Source organism: Vigna angularis, chromosome 1 (genome assembly GCF_016808095.1).
Source record: "Vigna angularis cultivar LongXiaoDou No.4 chromosome 1, ASM1680809v1, whole genome shotgun sequence".
In the NCBI taxonomy this organism is placed as follows: domain Eukaryota; kingdom Viridiplantae; phylum Streptophyta; class Magnoliopsida; order Fabales; family Fabaceae; genus Vigna; species Vigna angularis.
This window is the reverse complement of record NC_068970.1, coordinates 3,082,462-3,109,993: the sequence shown is the minus strand read 5'-3', so window position 1 is coordinate 3,109,993 and position 27,532 is coordinate 3,082,462. Positions and strand designations below refer to the sequence as shown.

Below are 27,532 nucleotides of genomic sequence, written 5' to 3'. Positions count from 1 at the left end.
CAACCAACATCACAATCATCAACCAGCATCCAGTTCAACTTTACCCATTAACCAAACTTCCCTCCAGCAACAATCATTATCCCTCCGCCAACCACCCAGAATTCCAGAAAACCAAACCAGATACTGGGACTAAGCCATCAAGCTTCCTTTCATCTCTAATCACCACCAAAGGAGTTGAATCTTTGAACAGGAAACACGCGCACACAACAGAAACCCACCATTCCTAACTACCCAAACACAAAAACAGAAAATAGATAAAGGAGAAGGGGAGAGTCAATCGGCGGCGGCTTCCAAGGCTGACGGCGTCGCGGTTGGGAACGGATTCGGTGGTATTTGGGGTTTGCCGGCGACGCAAGAGGTGGTGGCACGGGTGGCTGGGTCGACGGTGAAAAGAGAAGGAGAGAGACCAGAAGCAACTTGCGGCGGTCTGCTTGGAGGAGGCGGCGGCCAGAACTGCTTCGATGGGCGTGAACGGCATCGCCGGCAGTGGTCCTGGTGGTGCTTAGCGTCGCCGGCGAAACTTCGGATAAGGTAGAGGATCCTCTCGCGGCGGCTGGGACGTGGGTGGCGTAGGTAGGTGTCTCAGGAGTCTCCCATTCAGAGGAGAAGATGAAATGTTGATGCAAATGAGTTGAACTTGGAGGAACCAATAATGGTTATTTGGCCGTGCGGAAAGGTATCCCCAATTTAAAAAAATGTAACCCCATTTCAAATTCCCAATTCAGCCTGCCATGTCATTGCCACGACGCAATTGATTGCACAAATCACATACACAGTCAGAAAAACGTTATCAATTATAACGGTGTTAAGTGGATAGGATTCAATTGATACAAATTTCAAAACATAAGTATCAAATGCCTACATTTTTAAAACTGGGTACTAAACAACAAATTACCTCCGAACATGGAGACTAAATAGGTAATTAAGCCATAATATAATCATAGAAAATTGTTGTAATAAGAAAATAAAAGAGTATGATTATCTAATCAGGGTATGTAAAATTAAAGAATGCCTGTCATAATTAATATACATAAGTTCTTAGAAAACTGACCTATACATGCAGTATTCCGTCTCATTTTGTATTAGATGAATACTTTTCATACTTTCTTAGTAACTGATTTTGTGTGAATTTGAACGTTTTTTAAATCAGTTATATTATTATAAGGTTAAATGTATTTTTCTGTTGGTTCTAATCTTAATATTAAATAATTTGTCTATTTCGTTCTTATAAATTTACATAACAATGATAATGATTCTGGTTTCGGGTGTGAGATCCAGAATCTCTATCAAACATTCCTCTACATTTTTTTTCCTGGTCCGTTCTTATAATTTTGCATGCACTTAGTTCAATTCTTCTGTTCTTCATGCAAACTGCATGGACGGTTAAAGACACGTTGACGCTCAAGTCAATGACTGATTGAGAGTCAATGTAAAATCTTAAATTCGTAATAAATACAATCACTTATCTCCTTTTCAATGACTGATTGAGAGTCAATGTAAAATCTTAAATTCGTAATAAATGCAATCACTTACCTCCTTTTCTCAATCTTATATTTGTAGATTTCAAGATGAGTCTTATGATTATCAAAACTGTAATCATGGTCCAATACCTAATGAGTAAGACTTATCAGTAAATTTGATTAGGAGCTCTGTTTATGAATGTATGGGGTTTGAGACTCTTCGTCTGCCTCTTGCTATGTTCGGTCAGCCTCTTTCTGGCCCGTATAGGTATACGGTACAATTCTCATTTACTTGTTAAATTTTTTTGTCTTTGTAGTTAATGTATATGACACAATTTTTTAAGTGAGTTTAATTTGAAGAATGGATAGAGTGTGAGAGAGTTCTCTGAATGTGTCTGGGCTCAACGTCCATTCTTGGCCTCTTCTATTCCTTAGTATGCATTTTGTTTGTTCTTCCTTTCATGCGAATTTTGTGGGGACTTAAATAGGTGGTGGATTGAGAGTAGGTATATATATTTGTATTTTGTAGCAATTTCTTCATAAGGTTAACTTATTATTAGGTAACTTTTCCCTTTATTTTGTTCTATTTTTTTAGATGCAATGGAGCTACTGAAAGGGAAATTATTTTTAAGATTTCAATTGGCTTCGGATAGAAATGTACCTACTTAACCAGTTAATTAGAGTTCCAATGTTTGTAGGTTTAATTTCATCTATTCAGAGATATTAAGGCTGATTTTTTTATCAGAAAAAAAAAATATATAAGAGCTATTAAGGTTGATGATTTATGTTTTATTAATTATAGGATGAATGTCTTGATGGTAGAAAATAGTGTTCTCTGTCACCAATAACATTGTTGGCAAAAGATATAAATTGCGTGCAGTTTTATTTTTTGTTTGTAATTTTAATAAAAAAAATTAGATTAATTTTAAAAATATTTGCTTTCTTTTTAAAACGCGTTCAAGTGGTCAAATAAATACTACTCATTTATAACAACTTTAGTATTTTTATATAAGAAAGTAACCAAAAAATTAGTAAGGAACAAGTCATCCAAAGTCATCAATAATAGAAAATAAACATAACAATAATGCAGAATAGAATTATTTTACATCGATTCATGAAGAAACGATATGATAAATTGCATAGTGACAGTTTCATAAATACTGAAAACCATATTATATCGTTTGTTAGGTTAAACCAATGCAATATCCTCTAAAAAAATAAAATAAAAATTTAAAAAGTATAATATTATTGATGGTCAAAATTGATAGGTAAACACAAAAATTTATTACTAAAGTAAAATTACTTGTAAGTTATACCGATGACCAAAAATTTGTTATTAAAATACTCACCTATTTGCATTTGATTTAAAACACTAATTTGGTGAGTTGGTGGGAATATTGAAACATATTTTATCAATGAATATATTGTTCGATTCTAAAAAATATAATTATCAACAAATTTTTTAATGAATTCTAACATGTTCAACTATCAACGAATTTATAGACAAATTTTCAAAAAATTACAACAACCCTTTAAAAAATTCATTTCCAACTGTATAACATGATCAAAATTGAAACAAAAACTTTTACACACATTTTATTAACAAAAATATCTATTAATAATAAAAATTTATATTACCAACAAATTTTATTTATATATCCATTATAGACATATATTACTGATACATTTATCAACTAAAATATTTATCAATAATTAAACTTTTTCTTAAATAAAATCCATCGATAATTTGTTTTATAAATTTTTTAGAGTAAAAAAAGTATTATTTTACCAACAAAATTTTTATTGTCAATGAAATTCTATCAACAGTATTTTATTTTTTTTTTCTAGTTTCAAATGTTATGAAATGAATTCGTACATCCGACTCGAAAATTGGAATCAATAAAATGAATTTTGAAGGGTCCTATATAAAATATAATGAATAATATTGTTTATACAATATGATAAGCATTTATTCTCATAATAACATCTAGATTCACATCTACCCCGCCATTATTTGTGAATCAAATTTAGATGAACAACTTCACTTTGGAGGAGAAAAAAAAAGCTACAGTCCATGCAACCAAGTTGAGAATGCAGGCTTCCACCGCCAACACTTGCAAGCAAACATCATCCTTGTCATATCAGTAAATAATTAGTTTGATTTTCAACAAGAAAGAAAAAATGAACTAACTACTTAATTAATTCGAATAGCTGGACCGCAGCATCATGTGATTCATCAACCACCACATTCTTGGGGATATCCCATTCCTTAATTGAGCTACCCGACCTAGCTGTTCACCATTTCAGAACCAACTCAATTCTAAGTGTAAAAGCACTACATACCATTATTACCTTTTTTTCCCACCACACACATGGTAAAACCTATTACACGGTCTATGCTTCTGTCTATATGTTTGTCTGTTTTTATTGAAATCACATTCAAAATCATAATTAAAATATACTAATGTTACTTTTAAAATCCTTAATCAATACTCTAATAAGATACTTATTTTTAGCATTGTGAAGTTACACACCTAAGAACAACAGTAACTCTGTATGTGTCTGCATCATCCCCAAACGAGTTTGTCTTTTGGAAGCACACAAACATAGAAGCGGCAAAATCAGAAAACAGAAGCAATAAAGAAAGAAAATAAATAAGGTGAAAATTTTCAACTGCAATTTAAAAATGAACAATCTAGCAGCTCAAAATAAATTTGTAATTTTAAATTATTTAATATAATTACAAACACCGGTATGAGTGAAATAGAAATGAGACCCTTAAGCGTAATATTAGGTTCAAAGTCTTGCATATGTAAAATTATAGCTAAAAAATATTTCATCCGAAATTAACAGTTAATAAATCAAAGAGATATTTCATGTTCATAATGTTATCAAGTAGACACGTGTTATAATGCATTAATTTCATCACATGCACGAACTATTTAATTGTATTGATTATGTGGATCATGTTCCTAAATTATTTAATTATTTGAGAAAGATTTTTGGTATACGTTGATATCTTCTCAAAAGAGAAATAATGTTAACAAAACAACTATACTTCATACTAAACTTAAATACGAATAATTTGGTTTTATTTTTTTAGTTGGTTTAATTCAGTTTTAATTTTTTTTCAAATTGTTTCTAATTTTCATTAACTTTTTTCAATTTAGTCATGTTTACTAATACTATTTAAATAATTAACAACTTTTATCTAGTATCATATCACGTTGGAAATAACAATGTTATGTGATAGTATATTAAAGTTACGTATGAGTGTTTTATATTAAATTTTATCATTATATTTGTTAAATTTCTAGATTCAGTTATGTTTTTTAATGGATAAATTTTGTCTTTTTTTAAATTGAGATTAAATTTAATTTTCCCACAAAAATTATATTCATAATTTTATTAAAATTTATATTTTTAATAAATATTTCTAAGTTAAGGTTAAAGTTGGTTTAAAATTAGAATGAAAACTTTAAAAATAGAGAATAACACCATTAATTTAAAATTTTAAGAAGTTAAAAATGACACAAAGTATTAAACATGACATCAACTATTAAATAAAAATGTCTCACAACATTATATTAAGGGTTAACTTGAAATTTGGAATTATGTAACTTTTAGTGAAAATTAAAATTAGTCCATCTTCAAAATTTTAAACTATCTTAGTATTTTATTTTTAAAACTGCATGGATTTAATCATTTTAATTAAATTTTATTAAATTTATACGATATTTCAAAGGCATTTCACAATTAACATTAAAGCAAAAATGTGTCAAACGGTATAAAACCCAAGTGCTATAACGAAATATGTATGAAAAGTCAAATAAACCTAACAAAATTTAGTTAAAAGAACTAAATTAACACATTTATAAAATTGGGAAACTAAATTGAGCAAAATTTTTGAAGAGAGACTATTTTTAATTTTAAATGAAAATTAAATGATCAAAAACATATTTAATCCTTATATTATAATCAATTATAAAATGAAAATTTCAAATTTAAATATATATATTTTATAAAAATAACTAGTTTTAGATTTTCATTTCTTTGTGTTTTTATGATAATAATAATTACAATTACTTCTTTTTATAAATTGTGTGAACTTTAATTTTTATTTTTATTTAATACTTTATTTGATTTTTAATTTTTAAAATTTCAAACCAATTATCTTGATCTCCACTGTTTAAGAGTTTCATTCTAATATTAAATCAACTAACTGTAAAAAAATATACATAATAAAAATGTAAATTTTAATAAATATAATATTTATATAAAAATTAAATTTGGTTTCAGTTGTAGAAGAACAAAATTAATCAATTTAAAAAAATTAAATTAAATTGAATAAAAATAATAAATATACCATTAAATTGTGATATGACATTACTATTTTCATATAGCATGATGTTTTATTGACACATGAACATTGTTTTTAAATTAAAAAAATAAAAAATAAGTAAAGAAAATTTAAAAATATTTTAGAAATAAAGCAAAACACAAAAAATTACATTTACACAATTCATTGTTTATTAATTATTTAAATGATGTTAAAAAATAATTAAATTGAAAAAAATGAATAAAAAATTAATTAAAAAAATATTATGACTTGAAATAACTCAACGAAAATAATAATTAGATTAATATTTAGGTCTTTATAGTAAATAATTATCTCATATCCATTTATCTATGCCCACGTGCTTAATAATTTAAAATGAAAAATACATTAATTAGAATAATTTTACACGTTAATATATAAATAAGAAAATTACTTCCACTTAAGATTAATCTTAATCATTTTCATACTATTAAAAGAAATTAAATATATGGAGTTATGATATAATAAAGTGTTTTACATTATTGTAAACTCAGGAATAACATTGTAGGATAAGATTATATTTTTTTTTGTTTTTGTAATCATTTCTTTAAAAGTTTTATACAAGACGATTTTCAATATTATAAATTAAAATATATCGGAGAATGAGACTCACTCCTCATGTTCTACCACTTACACATATCAATATTTTTTGTTCTATTTTCTTATTTTGTGTACATTTTTTAAATTGCACCTACAAAATTTTCCTTTCAGAAATATTTAATCCTATTGTTATTTGTAAATTAATTTTTAATTGCTATTTTTAAAATTATCAATAACTAAACACTATTTATTTTAATTGCAATATAGTTTATATTTTTTATTGGCACTGAAAAAATAATCTTTCTTATGTCAAAAAGTAGTTGGGTCTAACTTAGTGGGCTGATTGTGTTACAAAGAGAGAAGAATAGATGAATAATGTTGTAGATGAAGAATAAGATTAATGTGTTTTGGAAAGCTTTTTCTAGAATGCATTTCATGTTGTTTCAGAAAATTCCTTCTAGAAAAAATTGTATATTCGGAAATTTTATTCCAAAAAATCTGAAAAAATTATTTTGAATTTTTTTTAAACAAGAAGTCACTTTTTAATAAAGTAAAATCGTTATTTTGAAAAGTTTGGGTGCGTGAAGAAATTGTGGGGTGCAAGAGGTCAATCCTTTAGAGAAATGGATTCCACGTTGAGCCCAATAAGGCCCGAACAATGTTTCAGAAGGCACAAAGTAACAGTATGAGATGAAGCTCTTTCAGCTTTGCGCGTGGGTTGTTAGTTTTGTTGTAGAGTTTGATTTTGCAGCAGAAAGAGTGAAATTGGAGAGAGAGAGACAGAGAGACAGAGAGAAATGGAAGGTGCAGAGGATGGGATAGAGAGGGTGGTGGACTCAAAGGACATGCAGCAGCAGACCAAAGCTTTCGACAAGCTCACTGACCGTGTCGAGGATCGCCAACTCGATTCCTCTCGCGTTCAAGAGGTTCTCTTCTCTCTCTCATATTTTCTTGTAATCGTATTCGAAATTCAAAACACGTTCAGAAGCGCGTTTATCAGCTTCTCAAAATCGCGTCCTAAACTGAAATCAAACGCGCTGTTATCAAACGTTGCTACAAAATTCCACACAAGCGATTCGATTCTTGTTAAACTGAATTTTGCGGTATTTTCTAATGATCTTGCAGGCCATGGCATCAATTGCTGCATCCGCGGAAGCTGATTGGCAAGCCATGCGTTTGAGGTAAAATCATTATTAATTCTTTTTTCTGTCTTCTACATTTGATTAGTGATTAAGTAACTATTAATCTGTATTTTCCCCATGATTTTAGGGAGAAAGAATTAGCTGCTGTTAAGATAAATGCCGCCGATGTTGATATTATCGCTAATGAATTAGAGGTAACTTTTTCCGTACGTCGCATTTTTAAAATTTTCCAGTTTTTTTCAATCAATTGATATTTTTATGTGTAATTTGTTTTCAAAAGCTGGATAAAAAGGTTGCTGAAAGAACCTTACGCGAGCATAAAGGTGATGCTGTTGCTGCAATCCGGCACTTGCTTCGCTAGAGTTGTGGGAATTGAAGTGCCATAGTTAGCAAAATCATACTTATCTGAATGCAAAGACCTAATTTATTCAGAAATCATACGATCCACGTGCCAAAACATTCGTTTAGATGTTTACAAAATTTCTATATTCATAATCAAGTCCTGCAGCTCTTGAAAGCATAATAACTAACATAAAGGAACTAACAATAGATTAGCTTAGTTGTCTTGCATTGTTCTGCTCTTATGTTTGGTGCTGATATTAGACGAGACTTTGAGCAAATATTCTATGCCGATAGAACCAATCAATTAATGTTTCATGAAGGCTAGGGAACCTAGTGGCAGGGGTGGTATTTTGTTCTGGCGTAGATAGTTTCAAGTTAGAATTTCTAGCCTGAATTGGGCAAGTGGGGAGTGAGATTTGAACACAGGGTATCACCATAGGTAGCACCCGTTGGATCATGGAAATGCATCCCCTACAGTTTGAAGAACAAATCTCACCATTAAAACTATGTTTTCTTGAGAAATTATGTGGTACCCAAGGAAATTTAATGGTTTGGGTACTATTATTTTTTTAAAACTTAGTTAAATGAGTTGTTATCTATTGAAGTTTTATCCCTCCTTCCCTCTCTTTCTTCATGTGTTTAAACTCTTTCTACTACTGACTCAAACAATAAATGTATCAGAATTCTTAGATTTCTTCGGTTACCATGACAGTTCTGTTTTTTCTCTTTCATGCATCAAATTGACCAATTGGAACTAAACGAATGGCTAAGATGGCATACGATAGGATCTTCAGTTCTTGATCCTTGGATCATCTATGCATAGTTATGTTGGAGCGTGAGATAATTGGAGTCATGTATCTCCGTCTTTGTCACTAATATTAGCTCATTTGCATGTTCGACGTGAAGCTCCTACATCTTCAAGTTCAGTGCTTAATGCTTTGTCAACTACTGTGGTCAAATAGAAAACATTGTACTTAGTCCTATATCTCCATGCTTAATGCTCTTGTAAGGTATTGCTCGCAACAGTTTGTGCAAGTTGTTAGGACATATTTGCACTATTTTTACCACTTCCAAGTTGATAGAGGCTAGATTCTTGATGTAACTTGCTTGAAGTTGACATTGTCGTGTCGTGATGAAAGCATCCACTATGTTTTCACCTACTTTTTTCCGTATTAAAGAAAGATTCTAATAAATCATACAGCTGCAACAGTTCTTCATGCTGTCGTGTCTTTTCTTTTTTCTTTATTTCTAAGATGTCTTTAGAGCCATTAGTTTGTCATCTCATCCTTTTTTTTCTTGCTTGTTTGTCGGGGAATCCACTACTTTATTTATCTGAAAATTTAAACCCACTTCCTAAGTGATAAAAGCAACCTTAGTCCCGAAATAGGCTTTATAATTCCCCACCATGAAGTTGTTTCAGATTTCTACAAGTTGCATGAGATGTTTCCCCCTTTCTTGTCTCATAACTTACGTCACATTTTCACTAGTAAACAGGGAATTGTTAGGAAGGAGGAAAAGGGCTACGGCTGACCCAACTTGCTTTCTTATTGTTTAAAAGCTATTTTTAAGTTAAAGTTTTGAATGACTGTTGTTTTATCTGAAAAACTATTTGAAAGCTAACTTTATTTCGTAACATAAATTAGTTCAAAATGAAAGATAGCGTGTAATTTAATCTTGGAAGTTATTTTTTCCTTAAAACAAATTCTTTCTATCAATTTTAAAGTCAAGGTCCTTGTTTTTTTTTCAGGATTATTTCTTTAAATGTATTTGGTGCAACTTTTATAAAGAATGAAAACATAAAGCTAGGCTCAAAACTACCTAAATATAAATTATCAAATCAACATTCTCTTGAAAATCTCATACGATACCGTGTAATTTTTATTTTTTATTTTATTTTTATTTTGTTTAGTTTTCAAACCTGTGGTTAAGAAATATTACAATAGCAAAATTTTAACTAGGCGAGATCAATTTATAGATGAAATGATAGCATTAAACCATATCAAAGACCAAATATTCAAAGAGGTTATTTATAATGTGAAATTCTCGTAAGTTAATTAGTTTTTATAAAGAATTTGGAATATTTTTTGACAAAATATATTCTTTTGGATAGAGATATTTTTTTTTATAATTTATGAAAATAATATTATTATTTAATATTGTAAAATAAGTTTATCTTTTTTTTTTCTGTTAATATTAGAAGGACTATTTTTTAATTGATTTGTTTCATAGTTTCTTTTTTCTTTTTTTTCATAACTGCAGTATTCATTTTTTCAATCAATGTTTTTAGAGTTACTTTTGGTAAGAATTTGTCATGTGTTTTTTTTCTTATGTCAAATGAAAAAACATTAAATCTAACTTGATTATATTGTTTTGATCAAGGATGTTTCACTCTGCAACTCCAACCTCTCATTCTACACTTTCAAAAATTTCATTTTTAACTTTAATCAATATTTTTTTAATTTTTTCTCTTTCTTATTAAAATCATTTTACACTTCTTTAATAGATTTTGAAATCATTACAAATTTTGAAATTCAATTCATAAATTTTTTAAATTTTATTTTTAAATAAAATTTAATAATAATTTAAAATTTTAATACTATTTAATATACGTTTATATCTTAATAGTTTTTAAAATATAATTATTAAAAATAATAATAATTAAGGTTAAAGTGAAATTTATGGAGATGGAATGAGAGGTTGGAGGTGTAGCCCTTTAACCAATCTCAATTTAGTCAACATAGATATAAAAATATAAAAAATAAAAAAAACCGACAAAAAATTTATCACCAATAACGGAAAAAAAAATCTGGTTGATATTAATACAAATAATTGTAGTTTATATCAATTCAAAATTACTTCCATTGATTTTAATTGAAAAGAAAAAACATTGGTGTCATGGAAAAAGAATTTAAATGACTCCATCAAAGTCTAACTTTTTTGAGCTTGTTAGGAAACTACATAAAAAAAACTCTGCTCAAGTCCCATGTCTATGTGAATTGAGTATGATAATTGTATTAATTATATAAAATTATTTTATGACTCTTAAAATTACTTTTTGAATTGGTGATATGCTAACTTCGTATAAGCATCCAATTGAAATCAACATAAATAATCTAACATATGTCATAACTGAAGTTACTAATGGAATCCAAACATTGTTTGAATTTTGCCACATTGGAATTACTTGTTGAAACTAAAAGAAAGTGGAACAACACAAAAAATAATGCTATAGTATAACTTTTAATGTAAAAACTAACATACTTACCATGCATATTTGTTTGTTTTTAAATAATTATTTTATATTATCAGTATATAATATATTTTCTCTATATTACTGTAAACAGTTAAGTATAAATTACTTAATTCAAACTTCTCCGTTATATATAATCATTTAGTTTGATTTCTTATACAAATACTTGTAAATAAATTATGGGATTCAATTTTTTTTTTTAAAAAAGAATTCGATCTTTAAAGTTACAGTAACGAAATGAGAATTGTTAGAATGTTTTTCTTTATAATTTCATGTTTTTTCTCAAAACAAATTTCATTCTTTTATGCCATTTATTAAGGAAATAAAACATTACCATCGCCAAGGATGCAGAGTCGTAAGAAATTCAAATCGTAATAGCAATCTAATCATACCTCCGTCTACCATTACATCTAATCTTGAGAAAAATAAATATTTTGATCGTTATATCCCTTAGGAAATCAGCATTTTACAATTCGGTTAATATTCACAAAAAGGGACGGCCAATAGAAGCAGAAGCAATTGAAAATTAGTGTCTAATATAGGAATTATTGCCTATACTCATTCGATGAGTTGAATTGATGACAGCCAATCAAATTTTAAATGATTCCTTTAAAAGGCTGTCTGATGTGCTAAACTGAACTTTTTGGTTCGAGTGGATAATGATAGAGATCCAACATTAAGTAAAACATTGAAGCACACTGACTTTGTGATTCTAAAATCTATGTAGTCAAATGATTTCTTTTCCCCTTCTTTTCTCCACCTTCTGTACAACTTTGAAATAGTGGCGGCGCAAACATTTGCATAGAAAAGTACAACGTGGGTGGTAATCGATCCAATTGACAAGACTCCAAACATCCAAAACCACCAATCAATTGATGAAACTTAAAAGATGCCACAAGAGAAAAATAAGATGACTGACCCAATCACTATCAAAAGTTTGGCAATCCCACGTTTCTTTATCACCTTCTTCAAAATAACTTGGCAAATGTTGATGAAGGACTCAGATCAGCTATGCTACAAAGTTCCAAGACCAGTTGTTTGTTTGTACTAACTCATCTACTCCAGCAGCTTTGGTAAAATATATGCAAAAAAAATCATTAACCATCAGAAAAAAATGGCTCCAAGCTTTTCTACGACTCCTTTTGGGTGCTTTCCTTGCTGGCGGATCGTGTTGCCTGGAACTGGATGGCATACTGTTTTTGCAGCTCTCTAAGCCTTTCAAGCAGTTCCGGGAACGTTGGCCGGCATGCTGGATCGCTGGTAGGAACAGACAAATTTGTAAGTTGGAAAAACGTTTGCTAACTCCACTTATATGGCTTCAACATTCGTAAGTAAAACTACCAAAAGAAGGTAGAAAATATAAGGGATCTAGGATTTACATGAAAAAAAAAAAGTTGAGGAGCAAACGCAACAAACCAAGGTCAACTAAGAAACTAAGAATTTCTTATTCACTACAGTCCGAAAATGTAAAATGGGCTACATTAAGTAGGTAACCTAATGTTGAATAAATAAAAGGGCAAAATACTTCTTCCAGTTTGATGAAACAGCAAGAAAATACGAAGATTGTTTAGGTAAGCTAGCCAACTATTGGAGCACAAGTAAAGCAACTTCTATATTCCTTTGGGTGATAACTTTCATGCTGGGTATTCAAGGCATTTGGAGGGTTGGGATTGGCGTACAAAAGTTTTACAGATATTAGAACGCTTACGTGTGCCAGCAGCTCTCAATTATAGAAGCCCACCGTGGATCGACATTTTTTGGAATTTCTAGCCGTTGATTCATGAATCCTACAGCGCCAATCACCTGCAAGATTCCTAGAGGAAAAGTTGTTCATATATGCACTCACAGTGATCCATATTCCATAGTTCATAAAAGAAAATCTTCATATTGAACTGGGAAAACATTATGATATAATAATCTCCAGTCACCATGATCTTTAATAACATAGAATAAGCGTAATTCAAAAACTAAATAAGCTGCAGCCAAAGACAATTTAAACACCCAACTTTCACCCTTGATGGTATAATAGTTCACTTCCAAGTTTGAAAGCACTGGAATAACAAATAACTTCAAAAAAAGCAAAGGCTTGACCAACGATAAAGCCAAACTTTGCAATTCGATTAGATAAGCTTTACTACCAATTTCAGCTTCGTGCGTATATATTTTCGAAGGTTCATGTACTCATGAAAGCAATACCTGCATTGAGTTGAGATTATCCCAAGGTATCTTTTCAGTTGCAATTTCCCATAGTATCACTCCAAAGCTGTAAACGTCAGATCTGATGTTCCCAAGAAGCAGCAAAAACAGATATTCAAAGTCTGAAATTTGTTTAGAAACATCAGTGGAGAGAAAGTGTAAATGAAAGCACAGATAGGACATACTTCTCATCGGAGGGTTCATTACGAAGAACTTCGGGTGCCATCCATTGGGGCTATAAAGCAAAAAAAATGCTAGGATCAGTGAGATGTTTTGAGACTCTTTAGCATTGAAAAATATAAAGGGGACAATTGCAAAAATATAAGAAATATTATGTCCCACTAAAGAAAAAGAGTGTACCGTGCCCCTGCCAGTCTTAGTTGTGAGATATGTTTCATGCTTAACTCGTGAAAGACCAAAATCACCAACCTGTTCAGTTAAAACGTCATCAAGATATTTGTAGCACCACAGACAGTGTTAGAACCTTTAAGCAATCAAGGACAAGCTTCCAAACCAACATCGTAGAATAAATAGAAAACTGATAAGTGGCTGACCTTCACAGTCCAGTTCTTATCAACTAGAAGATTTGAAGACTTCAGATCTCTGTGGATGATAGGTGGGTTAGAATGATGAAGATAATTTACGCCCCGTGCCTGTAGAAAGAATATGTTGTAAGCATACAACAAGCTTCAAACAATGTGAGAGATGCTTTCTAAAATACTAATGGAATTTATATTTATACGAGCAAAGTCAGAATTACGTTATGCTCCAGGAGTAAAATCCGAAATAAATTAATAATGCCAAAAGGAAAGGGAAACAAAGTGAATGATCCACTAGTATACCAAATAAATAGCATCATAACAATGATCTTATTTGGAAGGAAAAGAGTTAAACACCATACGATCTATAGTTCTATTATTAAATACTCACAATATCCAAGGCCATATGAACTCGCCGTCTCCAGTCAAGTTTAGAAGTGTTTCTGTGTAACAAGCGGCACAAGCTTCCACTGAAGCAATAAAATACAAATGAACACATCAATGATTAACCCAGCTAAGTACTTCGTGATACATAGCATAGTAAAGTACAATCACATGCTCTTAATAGAAATGGGTCAAAAGAAAAGTCAGCAAACCGTGGGAGAAACTCTGTCACGATGCAGAGACGTTGAGGTGAAGTCACGGCCCCCATAAAGAGAAGAATATTTGGGTGTCGAAGTCTTTTCATTACAGACACCTTCATACGAGAAAAATGTTGTCAAATCGATGTAAGACAAGATATTGCAGGGGTCTGCCAAGGACTCGTGAGGTTTAGACGAAAAAAGTGATCAATACGGTAAAATAATCAAGTGGAAGAACAAGGCACAGCTCCATATTAGTTAAATTCTAGAAAGTACATTATATCAAATCCCTAGCGATCCTAATAGCCACGGCACTCAATAACTAATAGTTTCTGCACCGATCCAAATTCTTTCCGATTATTTTAAACATATTATGGGAAATTGTCAATCTTGAAAATATAATGCAATCTAGGCTGTGTAAGTGTGCACCCATATTACCATGGTAAATTGGAGTATAAAGTCGGATAATTAAAGGAATAGAATATATATGGGTCATATTAAATCAATATAAGCAGTTTATCGTATTTAAGGAAGAAAGATGTGGCTAATAACAAGATGCTGAGTAACCAAACAGTATTGAACTTGAAGGACAACTAATGAAGAGAAAAAAAAAGTCATCCAGTCACAAATGGGAAACCACATCACAAAAGCTAGCTGTTGTAGGTGTAGAGCCCAAAGCCTTATAAAACCCGCACTCTAGAAACCCTTGAGTTCATACGGGCTGGATGTACACACTAGCCCTTTTACTAGCCAAAGCGAATGCTGTAACGGCAGTGCACCACCCACTGCTTCTTCATAACTGAGACACTGTCGCGAAAAGATCTGATATCAATTGATACGAATCATGGAAGAGCTAGATCACAAAAGCTAGCCATTTCAATTGGAGCCAAAGGCTGTATAAATCCCACACTAGAACTCAGTACTCTCAGTATAGGTTGTCCCCTCCTAAACTCCTTTATCATTGGAGGAGATTAAGAGATAATGAGACTGAATTTTACTCAACCAGTCATGCTACATAAATCATACACTATTTTTTACGTTAAATGTGTGGCTTTATACTGTATTTGGCTATTTGCATCCACTCCACAATGCAGATGATGTTTATCTTTTACGCTAAATGTCTGGTTTTTCACTGCATTTGGCTAATTATATCCACTCTAAGGTAAATAATGTAACACCTCACCCCACCCCCTGCAACCAAAACAAAACAGAATAACAATGTAGGCCATCATTCACCTAAGCCATGTACGTATAAACATGGACCCCTTTCACAAGCTTAGCAAAGTCACAACGATGCCTATTAATCCTTATATAAAATAACCAAAAGTGATTAAGAAGCCCAACGCATGCTTAACAAATGAATCAAGTTCACTTAATAGAGACCAATGATGCCCAACATGCAGGTAGATTTGTTCTCGTAAAATCATGGTATTAAAAAGGTGAAAGCAACAAGTATGACATTTCCCTCCCAATTGTGCAATAATTGAGCAAACATCAAAGTAAGGAAAACTGTTTTGTTTTAGCCGATTTTCCTCTCCTAATTACATTGGCAACAATAGTTGTTTTTCTGAACCTTTGTCACTTCCTCACTAATAAGAAAATTAGGCTACAGGAAAGCATACCTCTTGTCTGAAGGACAATATCACATCATCTGAATATTCTTGCTTTGAGAAAACTTTAACGGCAACATCCTGCAAAATTCCAAATATAAGTTGACATCAGAACTTCAGTCAGCTTATAAAACTATAACAGGCACGTTCTAACTTTGTCTGGCTTAGAATTGCCATCCTCTTTTCGCAGGACAACCAGAAATTCTATGATGCCTTAACTCAAGAATGTTGAACTAGCACAATAAAGGACATCGGTATACTAAATGCTATTAATTTCCAGTTGCACCAATATATAAGCTTACGCCCCAAAAAGGCAAGGAAAAGAATGCATTAAAGAAACCTAAGCTAGAGTAAATTTCTTGGAAAATATCCTCTATAATGGAAGAAATTAAAATCAGAAATCGCAGCAAGAGAAAAGAACATACTGATCCATACCACAGAGCATGATATACAGTTCCACAAGAACCTGCAATTTGGAAAAGGAAACGGTTATGTGAATAGGAAATGAAGTCACGGGTATAGCATAAAAGGCATAATAACCATTGTTAACTTGATATTTGGGTTTGCAAGCATAGGCATAATAAATTATGAGAGCTCTAGAAAGAAACGAACAGAATTTCAAACATAGAGTAAATTTTTCTCTTAAGGCATAGATGTTTTCAAAAGATTATGTTCTCAAGTTTGCCCCACTAGTTAAGAGTGTCTCACCTTGCCCAATTTGTTCTCCAATTGTCAGGTCCTCCCACAAAATTTCATAATCCAAGCAATCAGTGTCCACATCCACTTTATTATTGACAGCACAACTGCCAGCACTCCCACAGCTGCTGGCACTGCTTGTGCTGTTAACATTAAAGGAGGACCAGGATCCTGAAACTTCACTGTTATTAGGGCGATTACTTTCACCTCCCTGGCTTTCTTGCTTCAAGCTAGAAGACAGAATCTTCTGATTAACTGATTCATTTTCTCGATCATTCTGTCTCCAGGGCCCAGTAACTCGAACATTGGTTCCCTCTGATCCATCTGAACCTTCTCGGTCCTTTGTTCTCCATGGCCATGATAATGTTTTCCTTTGAATCCAGGCTTCAGCCTTAGCAGGTATGATTTTGTGAATAGATTTTCCTTCACTCTCGTCACCAGACCCTCTCGAAGATTTTCCCTGGGATTTTTCTTCGACGTGAGAAAGCACACCAAAATGGGACGGTGCCACCTCACCTCTGGGGGTGCTAGCTCCACTGGAATTAGCATCCTCTCTCTGGTCCGAAAGAACAGATTCCGACAAACTATGCTCAGAATGATGACTTTCACCACTTCCAACTTCACGATCCACATTATTTTCTCCCGTCCAGATCCTTGACTTTACTTTGTTACTCACCTTTGAAGCCTGTTTAATGATTAAAGATGTCAAGAGTCGAGGCACACCACGGTATACTAAAATTACAGAATCAGAAAAGTTATGTCACAAACCAAATTTGAAATTTTCGACGCAAGAGCAACTTGAAGTGGCTGCTGAGTATCAATGCCAAGTTTATTCGTAATGCTACTTCTAGATCGAGTTCCGCCCGAGTCCAATTCTAACTCAGTGTTCCTTACACCAGACATCGGAACTTTCATTTCAAGAAAAGGCCGTGAATCACAAGAGACACAAATTATCCCAACTAAGCTTCCATCATCATCATAGAAAGGTGTATTAGTCGCTACAGCTATGAACTTCTCTCCCATCTTATTCTTGACCGGAAATTGCCCCGTCCAGTTCTCTCCCATCATTACACGGTTAACTGTATCATTGGCCATGCCCAAATCCCTAGGGTCTACAAGCAGCTCAATCCCATCCCGCCCTAAAGCTTCCTCTGCAGTATAACCATACAGATTTTCCGCACTACGGTTCCTGCAAAATTTTCCCCAACCACATTTTTGTTTTCTCAAAACAAGGTCTTAATATAGGTTCCCCGAATTAACGCAATCAGCACCATACAACATCACATGCTCAACAGTAAACAATATATATCAAACATTAAAACACAGCCAGCACATCCATTTTCCAGCAAAGAACTAATCACAAGTATTTATAGTAAGAAGCTTTTCCCTAAGTATTCACAGAAAAGGAAAATCATCCGACTTTCTCTCATGCACTAAAATTAACTCATGCATTTCATTTTGAAAAGGTTAAATGAGAAAGTTGCTATAAAAGTCAATACAATCATATATTCCACATCTTCGTTAACTATCACCGATACAGAATAGAAAAATTACACAGAATTTAATAGCAAAACAAATAAAAAAACGCGATACGCATTGAGACAAAGACTGACCAGTATATTATGCGACAGTTAAGATCCAATATATGAACAGACTGTCCCATTGACTGCAAAATATTAAGATACTGCCGTTCAGTGAAATTCACGGCGGAAGGGCCACGGCGCGGAGTAGCACCTTCTCCTTCTCCTTCTCCTCCACCTCCTCCGCCGCCGCCGTGAATTTGAGGATCGCCGCCGCCGCGGCTCTCTCTCTGCAGCGGCGAGGATTGTTTGAAGGAACACGAACCTCTCTTCCACGCAGCTGCCGGCGCATCAGTCCGCCTCCTCGGCGGAGCGCCCAATCTGGAACGCTGCGGAGAGACGGAGTGCGACCTCTGGCGATGTCCATGCCTCACATCGGAGAGTTTGAGCTTTGACATTTCTTGCTTCAAGTGCGCGTGTCCTTCTTCTAACTGTTGGATCTTCTTCACGAGTTCATCCGGTGGTGGAGTTCCCATTGCAACAACAATCACAATCACAATCGCAATCACAAACACAAACACACGCTATTGCTATCGTCCTCTTCAGATATGTTTATTTTATCCACTAACAACAAGCAACCGCAACAACAACATTCACCTCCCTTTTCTCTAGAAGCTACCAACACATATAGCTCATAAATAAATTGATTAGACACACAGATTGCAATAAATTTTCAATTCAAGTTCAAAGTCTTATCTCTCAACAGAGTCAATACAACATCAAAACAAAAAAAACAAACTCTTCCTTTCTCTATCTCTATTATCTCTACCTATATTCTTCACTCTTACTACTTTTTTTTTTTTCCTTCTCCTTTGCCTTTGCTTACTCTTACTTCAACTCTTTCTCTTTCCATTCTCTATCTCATCGTTAATATCTGAATCCAGCTATTTGGACCAAAAGAAAGTTATTCATTATTATTACATCATAAAAGTAGACCAAAAAATCCCACTCGCAATCCCGCGCGTGGTAGTAACAGCCCGTTCTCCTTTCGAGTTCTTAGTGTTAGACCAATCCAGGACGCACGTGTATCAACTCTCTCCTATGGGTGTGCTTTATGCTCCTAACGTACTCTGTCTTTTTGGTTTAAAAACTTTTGAGTCGCTTCATTCTTATTGGTTCATTCTCACACCAGCGCTTTTTTTTTTATTCCATGGAGCATGCTATTTTTTCTCTTCAGGAGGACTCCACTTGTTTTAATTTGGTTCAGACACAATACTGGACACATTTCTTACCTGTTTTTTCCTTGTTAGCAAAATTTGTGATTACTCATCATAAAGTAAAATGAAATGAGACCTCAAATGAGCAAGCAACAAGATATTTTTCTTTATACATTTTTGGGTATGTTCATTGGACTGACACATTATAATTTAATCTGTTTCTCAGTGTCCATAAAAATAATAACGTATATTTGATATTTTTAATATATTAAATATAATTTAATAAGTGTAAGTATAGTTACACCCATGCAATACACATATTATGATAACATAAAAAAATTAAAAGACAAAAACTATTTTTTCTAAGTTAAGACCCTATATTTTTATATTATTTATTTATTTTCAGTTGTGTTAGTAAAATAAAAGTATAAATCTTTTTAAGATATTAAAAATATATAGCCGTCACTGAACTAGTTAAGTATTATCAGAGCGTTCCTAAAAGTAAATCACCACTTTTTTGCCTTAAACAGTCTAAATCAGATATATTCTGTATTTACTTTCCAAAATCAAGATAGGAAAAACTAACCTTTGTTTTTCCAATTGAATGGTTTACTGTAACTTTTGTAAGAGTGGCCAAGAATTTTGTTTCTTATTATTGAATTTATATTCTTATATATTACTTTATAATTTTAATTATTCTTGTATGAGTTGCTTTACAACTCTTTTTTTTTCTCTTCTATTTTATTTTGGTTATTGGAGAAATTCTTTAAATTTTTGAACTTGTAAGAACTTCAAATTAGTATTTTTCTATTGTTAGTATGTGACAATAGATGGGTAAGTAGTCATTTTAAATGTTACACGTAAATAAAATTAATTTGATGAAGATAAAAATTAAAATTTAAAATAAAAAACATTAATTAGATCATAATTGAAGAATTAAGAATTAAAAATATGAAAAATTGAATGACATTTTATTAGAATTTGTAATAGTAAAAAATATTTCTGTATGAAAATCCTTATAACTTTATTATCTTCTTAATACTGTATGATTAAATTCTTAGACAATTGGTTTCTTGAATATTAATAAGTGCATACACACAACTTTAGGAGGCTTGAAAAATAGAAAGAATATAGAAGAATCAGGCTATCCTATCTCACGGAGGAGGGGAAATATAAGAATCATTATTTCAAATTTTGCATGTGTTCATTGTAATACGAAAATAAAATATATGAAAGAAAAAGAAAAGTGAAATATATCATTTGACCAATCAAAAATAAATATATAGAATAAAAATGCTATGAAAAGATAAAGTTAAAGTTACTTTTCAACAACGTTTGAAAGTTTGCTTTGGTGTAAAATAGAAAATAGAAAAATTTATGTGATTGAAATAAATTATTAAGATTAACAGTGTACTAATTAAAATAGTTTTTGACCTGCATCAGTGTAAGATTTAGAGCTTAAGACTAAAATTCAAAGCCAGGCTTTTGAAATACTGTTTGTTTATTTTCTTCAACTACATTTATTGGACCAAACAAATGTTGAAGTAAAAATAACTGGGGCATCTTTTCATGTTCTACTTAGAGTCGTTATTAGCATAAATAAACACACAAGATTACGATTATCAGAATTTTTAACAAAATAGCAGAGTGATGCACGAATGCACAAGGACTTGGTGACCAATTTTGTTTGGAGCCATGGTAGAATAGAGACCATCTTCATCAAGTGCAAGAAGAATAATTTTAATTTAACTAAGTTATTTCTTAAATTAATTTTTAATACAACTTATAAACAGCTAGATACCAATAAGCCCCCCGTACACTAGTCTAACAACTAAAAAACAAAATCATTCCAGCATTGATGCATGATTTCCCGAAAAACAGCTATCTGAAGCATAGCAAATTTCTTTCAGCAATACAGAACCCCTCATTTTGTGTACAGAACATCTTCCCATGGATGGCGGTAGAGTGGCTGTTTCAATCTCTTTTGGTCAAAGGTATGCCTGAAAAGATGAATTAATAAAAATGAATTAATTTTAAGTCTTGAATGCTGTATCTGTAACACAAACTTTAGATGTCAAAATCCAATGAAATTACGAGTTTTGACAGTGGGAATGGTTGAAATTTGTGTGTATACCCAAAAATGATATCTCTTATTTACTAGAAAAAAGAAATAATAAACGCTCTTACTGACAGATAAATACGATAAAAATGAAGCTCTTTCTGACAAATAAAGACAATCAAAACGAAACTCACCCTATCAGACCAATGGAGCGTGCCAAAACAAAAAGCCCATTCAGATAGCCAATTCCCACAATTTCGTCAACCTCTTGTTTGGTGAACATTCCGCTACCAGCTAGGAGATCCAAGAAAAGCGACCCAATTGCACCATCGACGTTTAAAACTAGATTATTTGCCTTGGTGAGGGTGTAGTTTTCAACTTCAACAGCATACTCCATGTATTTCACAGATGGAAAATGTGTGCGTGCAAACTTTTGTAGCAGCTCGACTCTCTTATCTTTGTTATCCCTATTCTTGATTCTAGTTTATAGAACAAAACCAAAATTTACATTTAGATCTTCATAGAAACAAAAACAAATAGAAAAAAATAGTAAATGAACACACTACCTGTGCCCTATTCCAGGAACACGGATGCCCTTCTTCTTCATACTTTCAACAAATTCATAAGGTGTAAGATTCTGTAACAAGAAAATGTGCGGTATGGCATGTTAAAACAATAACTGGATAGCTAGCTTCACGGGAAAAGCCTATTAATCATACCCTGTCATAAGCATCCTTGAAATACCGAGCAGCATCATCAATGGCACCCCCAAATCGAGGACCAATTGTAAGCAAGCCTGTTATGAACCAAGAATGCCAAATGAAAAATATTAGAGACGATCGAAAGGAAATATTAGTGCACAGACACGGTTACTCAGATAACAAACATACTTCGGCAGTAGAAAGACTAGAGGCCAGTATTTACCCGATACAAGACAGGAGACAAGGTCTTTTCCAGCCCTTGCTGTTACTATAGAATTGTGAGCACCAGAGACACAAGGACCGTGGTCAGCACACAGCATGATACATATCTGATATCACCAATGTAAAGCATCAGAAAAATATAAGCTAGAAGATGATATCAATATTTTACTCAAAAACCAATACCTATATGAAATGCGAATAGTGCAATAATAGTCTTAAAAAAGAGCATGAGCATAGACAGTTTCACATGCCTAAGGTAGACAACGCATAAAAAGAAAGGGAGAACTAGATTTTATGAAAGCTCAGCAAACTGGAATGTGAATAGTATACCTCAATAAATTGAGTACAGTAACGGGGAAGGCTACGTTTGAACCACAAAAGAGAGATAACATCCCCCACACCATAACCATTTTCAATAATGGTAGACATGGGTACACCAGCATAGCAGGGCTCCTCACCTTTGGAAAATAATGGAAGAGAAGTTTGATTTAGCTATCAAATGTGTCCTTGGGACACCTCATTTCCATGTTACAATTGACAAACTTGATGGATCCCAACATACCTCTGTCATCAGAGATGGTGGAAATAATGTGAGTTGGAGAACGTACTTTTCCACTCTTAATTGCAATGTTAAGGTCCTCAGGAATTGGTGGAGGAGTAAACTCTTTAATAGGTGCGATCTTACCTTCTCCAACCTAGCAAAAGAAAAACCAACCACGATAGTCAGGCTAATCTAGAAAACTGACAAAACTTCTTTAAAGCATTGCTCCTTATGGGAGATGGAACAAGGAAAAAAACAGTTACGAAGATAAAATTTTCAAGATAAACTAACCAATTTGTCATATGTTTCCTTTATTGCAGCTTCAAAAGCCTCATATGAAGTGGGAACAACAGCTCCAGCGTCTTTTAGTGCCTGATTCTTTGCTTGAGCAGACTCCATGTCACTGCCACTTTTTGCTCCCTAATTTATAAATTTGCCAATGGACATCAGGAATTTGCCTCCCATGTTATAAATAGAACTGAGAATTAGTCAAAAGTAACGAGCCAGTGACATACAGCATGACCAAATTGTACTTCAGATTTGAAGAGTCTTGCACAGGTTCCGCTAACCCAGGCAACGACTGGCTTTGTCACTTTCCCTTGTTTTAGGGCTTCCACCAGAGAATACTCATCTCGCCCACCAAGCTCACCAAGTACTACTATCATTTTAACCTAAGGTTTGATGTAAATACAGACTGATCATTCACAGGAAAATTATAGGCTCCAAATTCTTCACAGTTCTTTATGAGTTTCAGATGTTATGTACGGTAACCAAGATGAAAATGAAATTTTACCTGTGGTATGTTGTTAAACCGCAAAACATGGTCAGAGAGTGTGGAACCTGGGAAAACATCTCCGCCAATGGCAATGCCTGAAGCAAGACAAAAGATTAAAAATATAATTCAAAACTATCGTTAAAGAAATACAGCAACATACACCCTGGCAGTACCTTCATAAATTCCATCAGTCACACGGGCAATAGTGTTGTATAATTCATTTGACATCCCACCCTGCAATTCAATAGTTTTTTCTTAACCATTGGTGTATACATAATAAGACAACGCCAAAAGAAATAGAGCTCAAATTCCAAATTTCTTAGCTGTTTGGTAATCAAACATTGGATAACAGTAATTTTACTATCAAAATGCTAGCACATCATTTTAGCTGTACTAGCCGGTGCTATTACTTAACAACAGAAAGGGGGTCGTAGTGATGTTACAGAATCCTATCAAACAGGTTTACTACTACCAATTTTCACTGTTATGCAGAATTGCACTTCAATATTAATTGATTCATCACTCCACAACCATAATTTCCACTCTGAAATCTACAAGACTGTGCTCACGAATACATTGATAGAAAAGCATCTCCTCCTTTCAAAGTAGTACTAGATATAATATCATATCCTTAACAAGAGAAAAGTGAGATGGAACAACACTATGCCATGAACTGGAAAATAAAAAATCTACATACAGATTTAGAAACAAATCCAACAGATCCAGGCCGGTAGAGCTTGCACTGAATTATGTTCTCAATTGTTCCAGCAGTGTCACCTATCTTAAAACTACCAGCTTGAATTCCTCCGACAGTGGCTGGACCAATAACAACCTAGCACAACATCATCACTAAAATTAGTATTTCCAACCTATTCTATTTAGCTATGAAGTTTTCTTATTTAATTTGATTTCCATTTCTTCTCTCACCTTATTGTTTGCCCGAGCATACGCTATCAATTGCTTAGTGTCTGACTCAGGGACGCCTTCAGCAATAATAGCAATAACTCTAATTGTCGGCTGCTTTAAAGCAGACATGGATGATGCAGCCGCACTGCAAGTATATCAAACTATTATCGTGATACCATGCAATAAGATAGTCCTGGACTCAAAAAGAACAGCCATGAATACCAACCTTCTAAACGATGCAAAATTGATGAACACATCAGCAGTAGGGTGTGCAGCACAAGCTGCTTCAATACTGAAAAATAAGTCAAACATAAACTTACAGAAACGAGAATTTCCTTTCATTACAGGTTACTTGGTATTCCAGCGGCATGTCCAAGCAGTAAAGAGACCACAAAAATGAAGGGAGGAAAAGAAAACTCTTAACTATGTTTGGTTCACCAAGTCCAAATTTTAAGCCAAAAAGAGACAATTTGTGAATCATGAAACACATACTCAGCATGAACTGGGATTGCAATTTCCTCCTGACCAAAAAAGAGTTTTTGAAATCCCTCCGAACCAGGATTAATAATTCCAGCAACTGATGGTGTTTCTCTACCTGCGAATAAAATAATTGGAACTTTCATTAATAAAAAAAACACATTAATGTAGCTCCACAATTTGCTACTGTAAGTCTCGAATTGTAATAAGGAATTAAAATGATAAAATTGATGATGCACACCACAAAGAAAGTCAAAGTCAAGCATCCGTTGGATGGGAAGTTGCTTGTAGTTGTAAAACAAAGCTTGTGTAGTACGCGAGAATAGTTGTCCAGCGGCCATGACGAAGAAACAGATGGATCTGATAACATACACTAATGCATTATATTGCAGAAGAAGCTAGATACAATATAAACCAATATTTGACATGTGAAATTCCCTCAAAATCACCTATAGATATCGAAATCTCTCTCCAGGATTCAGTATCAATCAACTATTTAATTTTAAGCAGAAAGACAGATAAATTATTTAAGATAAATCGATTAAAAATAACCACAACCCTGGAATAACTTACTGACACTTCAGCCTAATAGTTATACTATATAACAGCTCTAGGATCACAGGACTGATTAACAAAACATAATAAGCAGATCAACCAGATTCGTGATGCGCAAAATTCCACGTGTCATGCATGTCATGAATTATCATCAAACACACGCACGGCAAAGGAATAGAGCAAACAAACCAGTATGTGAAACCTCTTAAACTTCAAAAGCAAGAAAAGAAACCACTGAGCTTACGAAGAAAAACAACACTCGTTCCTAACTCTAATATAACCTCAGAAAAGGAAACGCAACAATGCATCATTAAATTCCTAACTTACAAGAAAAGGAAACAGATTAACGAAGAACCAAATTTGTCAAAGGAGTGAGTAAATGAGACTGAAAACCTAACCGAGTCTTGAACCACCACCAAACAGCTACCCTGACAAGATGGACGTGACGTTAGGCATTAAGTTTGAATAAAAAAAGTATAAAATCTAATGCTGATCCAACGTAATTACTGCAACTCGCCAGATCCGAAATTCCGATTCCACAAAATTAGACAAAAAAATTAAAAACAAGATGATATCGTCATGTGCATGCTGTCGGTTTTGAAATTGGGGAAAGAAAGAACGAAGAGAGAAATGAAATTGAAGCAGAATGGGGAACAGCGAAGAGAGAAATATGATGAGATTGGTGAAGTGATAATGGAAGGAAATGATGAAAGGAGATCTGAGATTGAAAGAGAAAGTGTACCTGAATGGAGTAAGCTGCTAGAATTTAGGATGAATGCTGTGCAAGAGACGATATAAGTTTTATATATAATGAAATGAATGAGAGTGGTCACGTGAGAGTGATAGTTGGCTTAGCTCATGGGTCAGCATTATTATGATTTGTTAAAACCTCATCCACATACATACATTCTCATTGTCCAATTTCCATAACTCTCTCTCTCACAATCTGTGTTTTGCGAAACAGAAGGTGGGGTGAGCACTGGCAGTATTGGTCATTGGAGAAGGAGGCGGTAACCGGTTATGTTATCTTATGTTATCTAATGTGCGTGGTGAATCACACCCCCACTTTTATCTCTTCTTTTTTATTTTTTATTTTAGGTTTTAACTTTAAATAGAAACAACGTACATTGGAGTGACGAAACCTTTTTATATTACGAAGTTATCACATCAGTTTCGACTTTGATATTATTTTTAACTCATCTTCCTTTTTTAATAATGTTAGTTTAGAATCATCCAGTTTTGAAAAACTTTAGTATTCTTTTGAAAGAGTGTAATACTATATCTTATAATATGTATATTTATTTTTGGTATTATAGTTATATAACTCTAAAAGAATTATATATATATATATATATAAGTACATTTTTCAATCTATATATCAATTAAACAAAATAATTTTATTTTAGTTATTTATATTTTTTAAACAGGGAAATAATTTTAGCTTAAGTGATAGTTAATTATTTAAGTGAAAAACAAATTAGAAGAAAAAAAAAACTATCTTGGATGTTTTGTTTTTCAAGTCAAATTTATTTTTTCGGCTGAGAAAACAATGCAAAATTGTAAAAAATAGCAAGAAAAGAAAAATAAATACAAGAATTTCAAATAATTTCGTGTTACAAGTAATTATGAATTCTAATATTTCAAAACTAATCAATAAATCATATCACAACTTATTAAAAGAGAAAAAAAATTGAATGCAAAACTTAAATGTGCTTCAAAGATTTTTCATAAATAGGACATAAATAGACATAAAGCATTTTTAAAAAAGCTTAAACTTACTTCATATTTATAAACTTTATCTAAAAATATCAAACACTTATAATTA

At 32.7% G+C, this 27,532-nt stretch overlaps 3 protein-coding genes across 10 annotated transcripts; 1 reads left to right on the top strand and 2 right to left on the bottom strand.

The window, feature by feature from the left end:
- Positions 1-7,075: 7,075 nt before the first annotated feature.
- Positions 7,076-9,079, top strand: LOC108333390 (uncharacterized). Of its 2 annotated transcripts, none has more exons than XM_052871744.1 (4): positions 7,076-7,304; positions 7,504-7,559; positions 7,648-7,714; positions 8,575-9,079. In XM_052871744.1, exons 1-4 carry the CDS (start codon positions 7,176-7,178, stop codon positions 8,683-8,685), a joined length of 363 nt encoding a protein of 120 aa, XP_052727704.1. In that variant the 5' UTR covers positions 7,076-7,175; the 3' UTR covers positions 8,686-9,079. The 2 variants fall into 2 exon arrangements, with proteins under 2 accessions (XP_052727704.1, XP_017424316.1); XM_017568827.2 differs by having other exon boundaries at positions 7,079-7,304; positions 7,801-9,079.
- A 2,552-nt stretch (positions 9,080-11,631) lies between these two features.
- Positions 11,632-19,480, bottom strand: LOC108346984 (serine/threonine-protein kinase STY8). 3 transcript variants are annotated; one of them, XM_017586066.2, is made up of 13 exons: positions 18,348-19,471; positions 17,503-17,923; positions 16,747-17,419; positions 16,464-16,504; positions 16,051-16,119; positions 14,444-14,544; positions 14,239-14,317; positions 13,863-13,961; positions 13,669-13,737; positions 13,494-13,543; positions 13,309-13,390; positions 12,821-12,915; positions 11,632-12,369 (listed from the first exon to the last, which is right to left on the bottom strand). In XM_017586066.2, exons 1-13 carry the CDS (start codon positions 18,788-18,790, stop codon positions 12,243-12,245), a joined length of 2,349 nt encoding a protein of 782 aa, XP_017441555.1. In that variant the 5' UTR covers positions 18,791-19,471; the 3' UTR covers positions 11,632-12,242. The 3 variants fall into 3 exon arrangements, 2 of the variants coding, with proteins under 2 accessions (XP_017441555.1, XP_052727703.1); XR_008246516.1 differs by having other exon boundaries at positions 12,316-12,369; positions 12,821-12,926; positions 18,348-19,479; XM_052871743.1 differs by lacking the exons at positions 11,632-12,369; positions 12,821-12,915 and having other exon boundaries at positions 13,309-13,430; positions 18,348-19,480.
- Positions 19,481-21,186: 1,706 nt separating this feature from the next.
- LOC108322423 (ATP-citrate synthase beta chain protein 1) lies at positions 21,187-26,723 on the bottom strand. Of its 5 annotated transcripts, none has more exons than XM_017554509.2 (18): positions 26,450-26,723; positions 26,101-26,135; positions 25,394-25,512; positions 25,168-25,270; positions 24,902-24,967; positions 24,697-24,820; positions 24,467-24,601; positions 23,943-24,003; positions 23,788-23,864; positions 23,510-23,665; positions 23,286-23,414; positions 23,016-23,148; positions 22,784-22,911; positions 22,455-22,560; positions 22,250-22,326; positions 22,097-22,167; positions 21,725-22,009; positions 21,187-21,471 (listed from the first exon to the last, which is right to left on the bottom strand). In XM_017554509.2, the coding sequence occupies exons 3-18, from the start codon at positions 25,491-25,493 to the stop codon at positions 21,396-21,398; spliced, it is 1,827 nt and encodes a 608-aa protein (XP_017409998.1). In that variant the 5' UTR covers positions 25,494-25,512; positions 26,101-26,135; positions 26,450-26,723; the 3' UTR covers positions 21,187-21,395. The 5 variants fall into 5 exon arrangements, with proteins under 5 accessions (XP_017409998.1, XP_052727702.1, XP_017409991.1 ...); XM_052871742.1 differs by having other exon boundaries at positions 26,106-26,135; XM_017554502.2 differs by having other exon boundaries at positions 26,035-26,135; positions 26,450-26,722.
- Positions 26,724-27,532: the final 809 nt, after the last annotated feature.

Excerpts from the sequence above, each read along its gene's own strand:
- LOC108333390 (XM_052871744.1), top strand. The coding sequence starts at position 7,176 with ATGGAAGGTGCAGAGGATGGGATAGAGAGGGTGGTGGACTCAAAGGAC. Across the intron at positions 7,305-7,503 it reads ATTCCTCTCGCGTTCAAGAG|GCCATGGCATCAATTGCTGC; the intron begins GTTCTCTTCTCT and ends ATGATCTTGCAG. Across the intron at positions 7,560-7,647 it reads TGGCAAGCCATGCGTTTGAG|GGAGAAAGAATTAGCTGCTG; the intron begins GTAAAATCATTA and ends CCATGATTTTAG.
- LOC108346984 (XM_017586066.2), bottom strand. The coding sequence starts at position 18,790 with ATGGGAACTCCACCACCGGATGAACTCGTGAAGAAGATCCAACAGTTA. Across the intron at positions 17,924-18,347 it reads AACTGTCGCATAATATACTG|GAACCGTAGTGCGGAAAATC; the intron begins GTCAGTCTTTGT and ends AAAATTTTGCAG. Across the intron at positions 13,738-13,862 it reads ATAAGAACTGGACTGTGAAG|GTTGGTGATTTTGGTCTTTC; the intron begins GTCAGCCACTTA and ends TTAACTGAACAG.
- LOC108322423 (XM_017554509.2), bottom strand. The coding sequence starts at position 25,493 with ATGGCCGCTGGACAACTATTCTCGCGTACTACACAAGCTTTGTTTTAC. Across the intron at positions 23,865-23,942 it reads GACTGATGGAATTTATGAAG|GCATTGCCATTGGCGGAGAT; the intron begins GTACTGCCAGGG and ends GTCTTGCTTCAG. Across the intron at positions 23,666-23,787 it reads GGTTTAACAACATACCACAG|GTTAAAATGATAGTAGTACT; the intron begins GTAAAATTTCAT and ends ATCAAACCTTAG.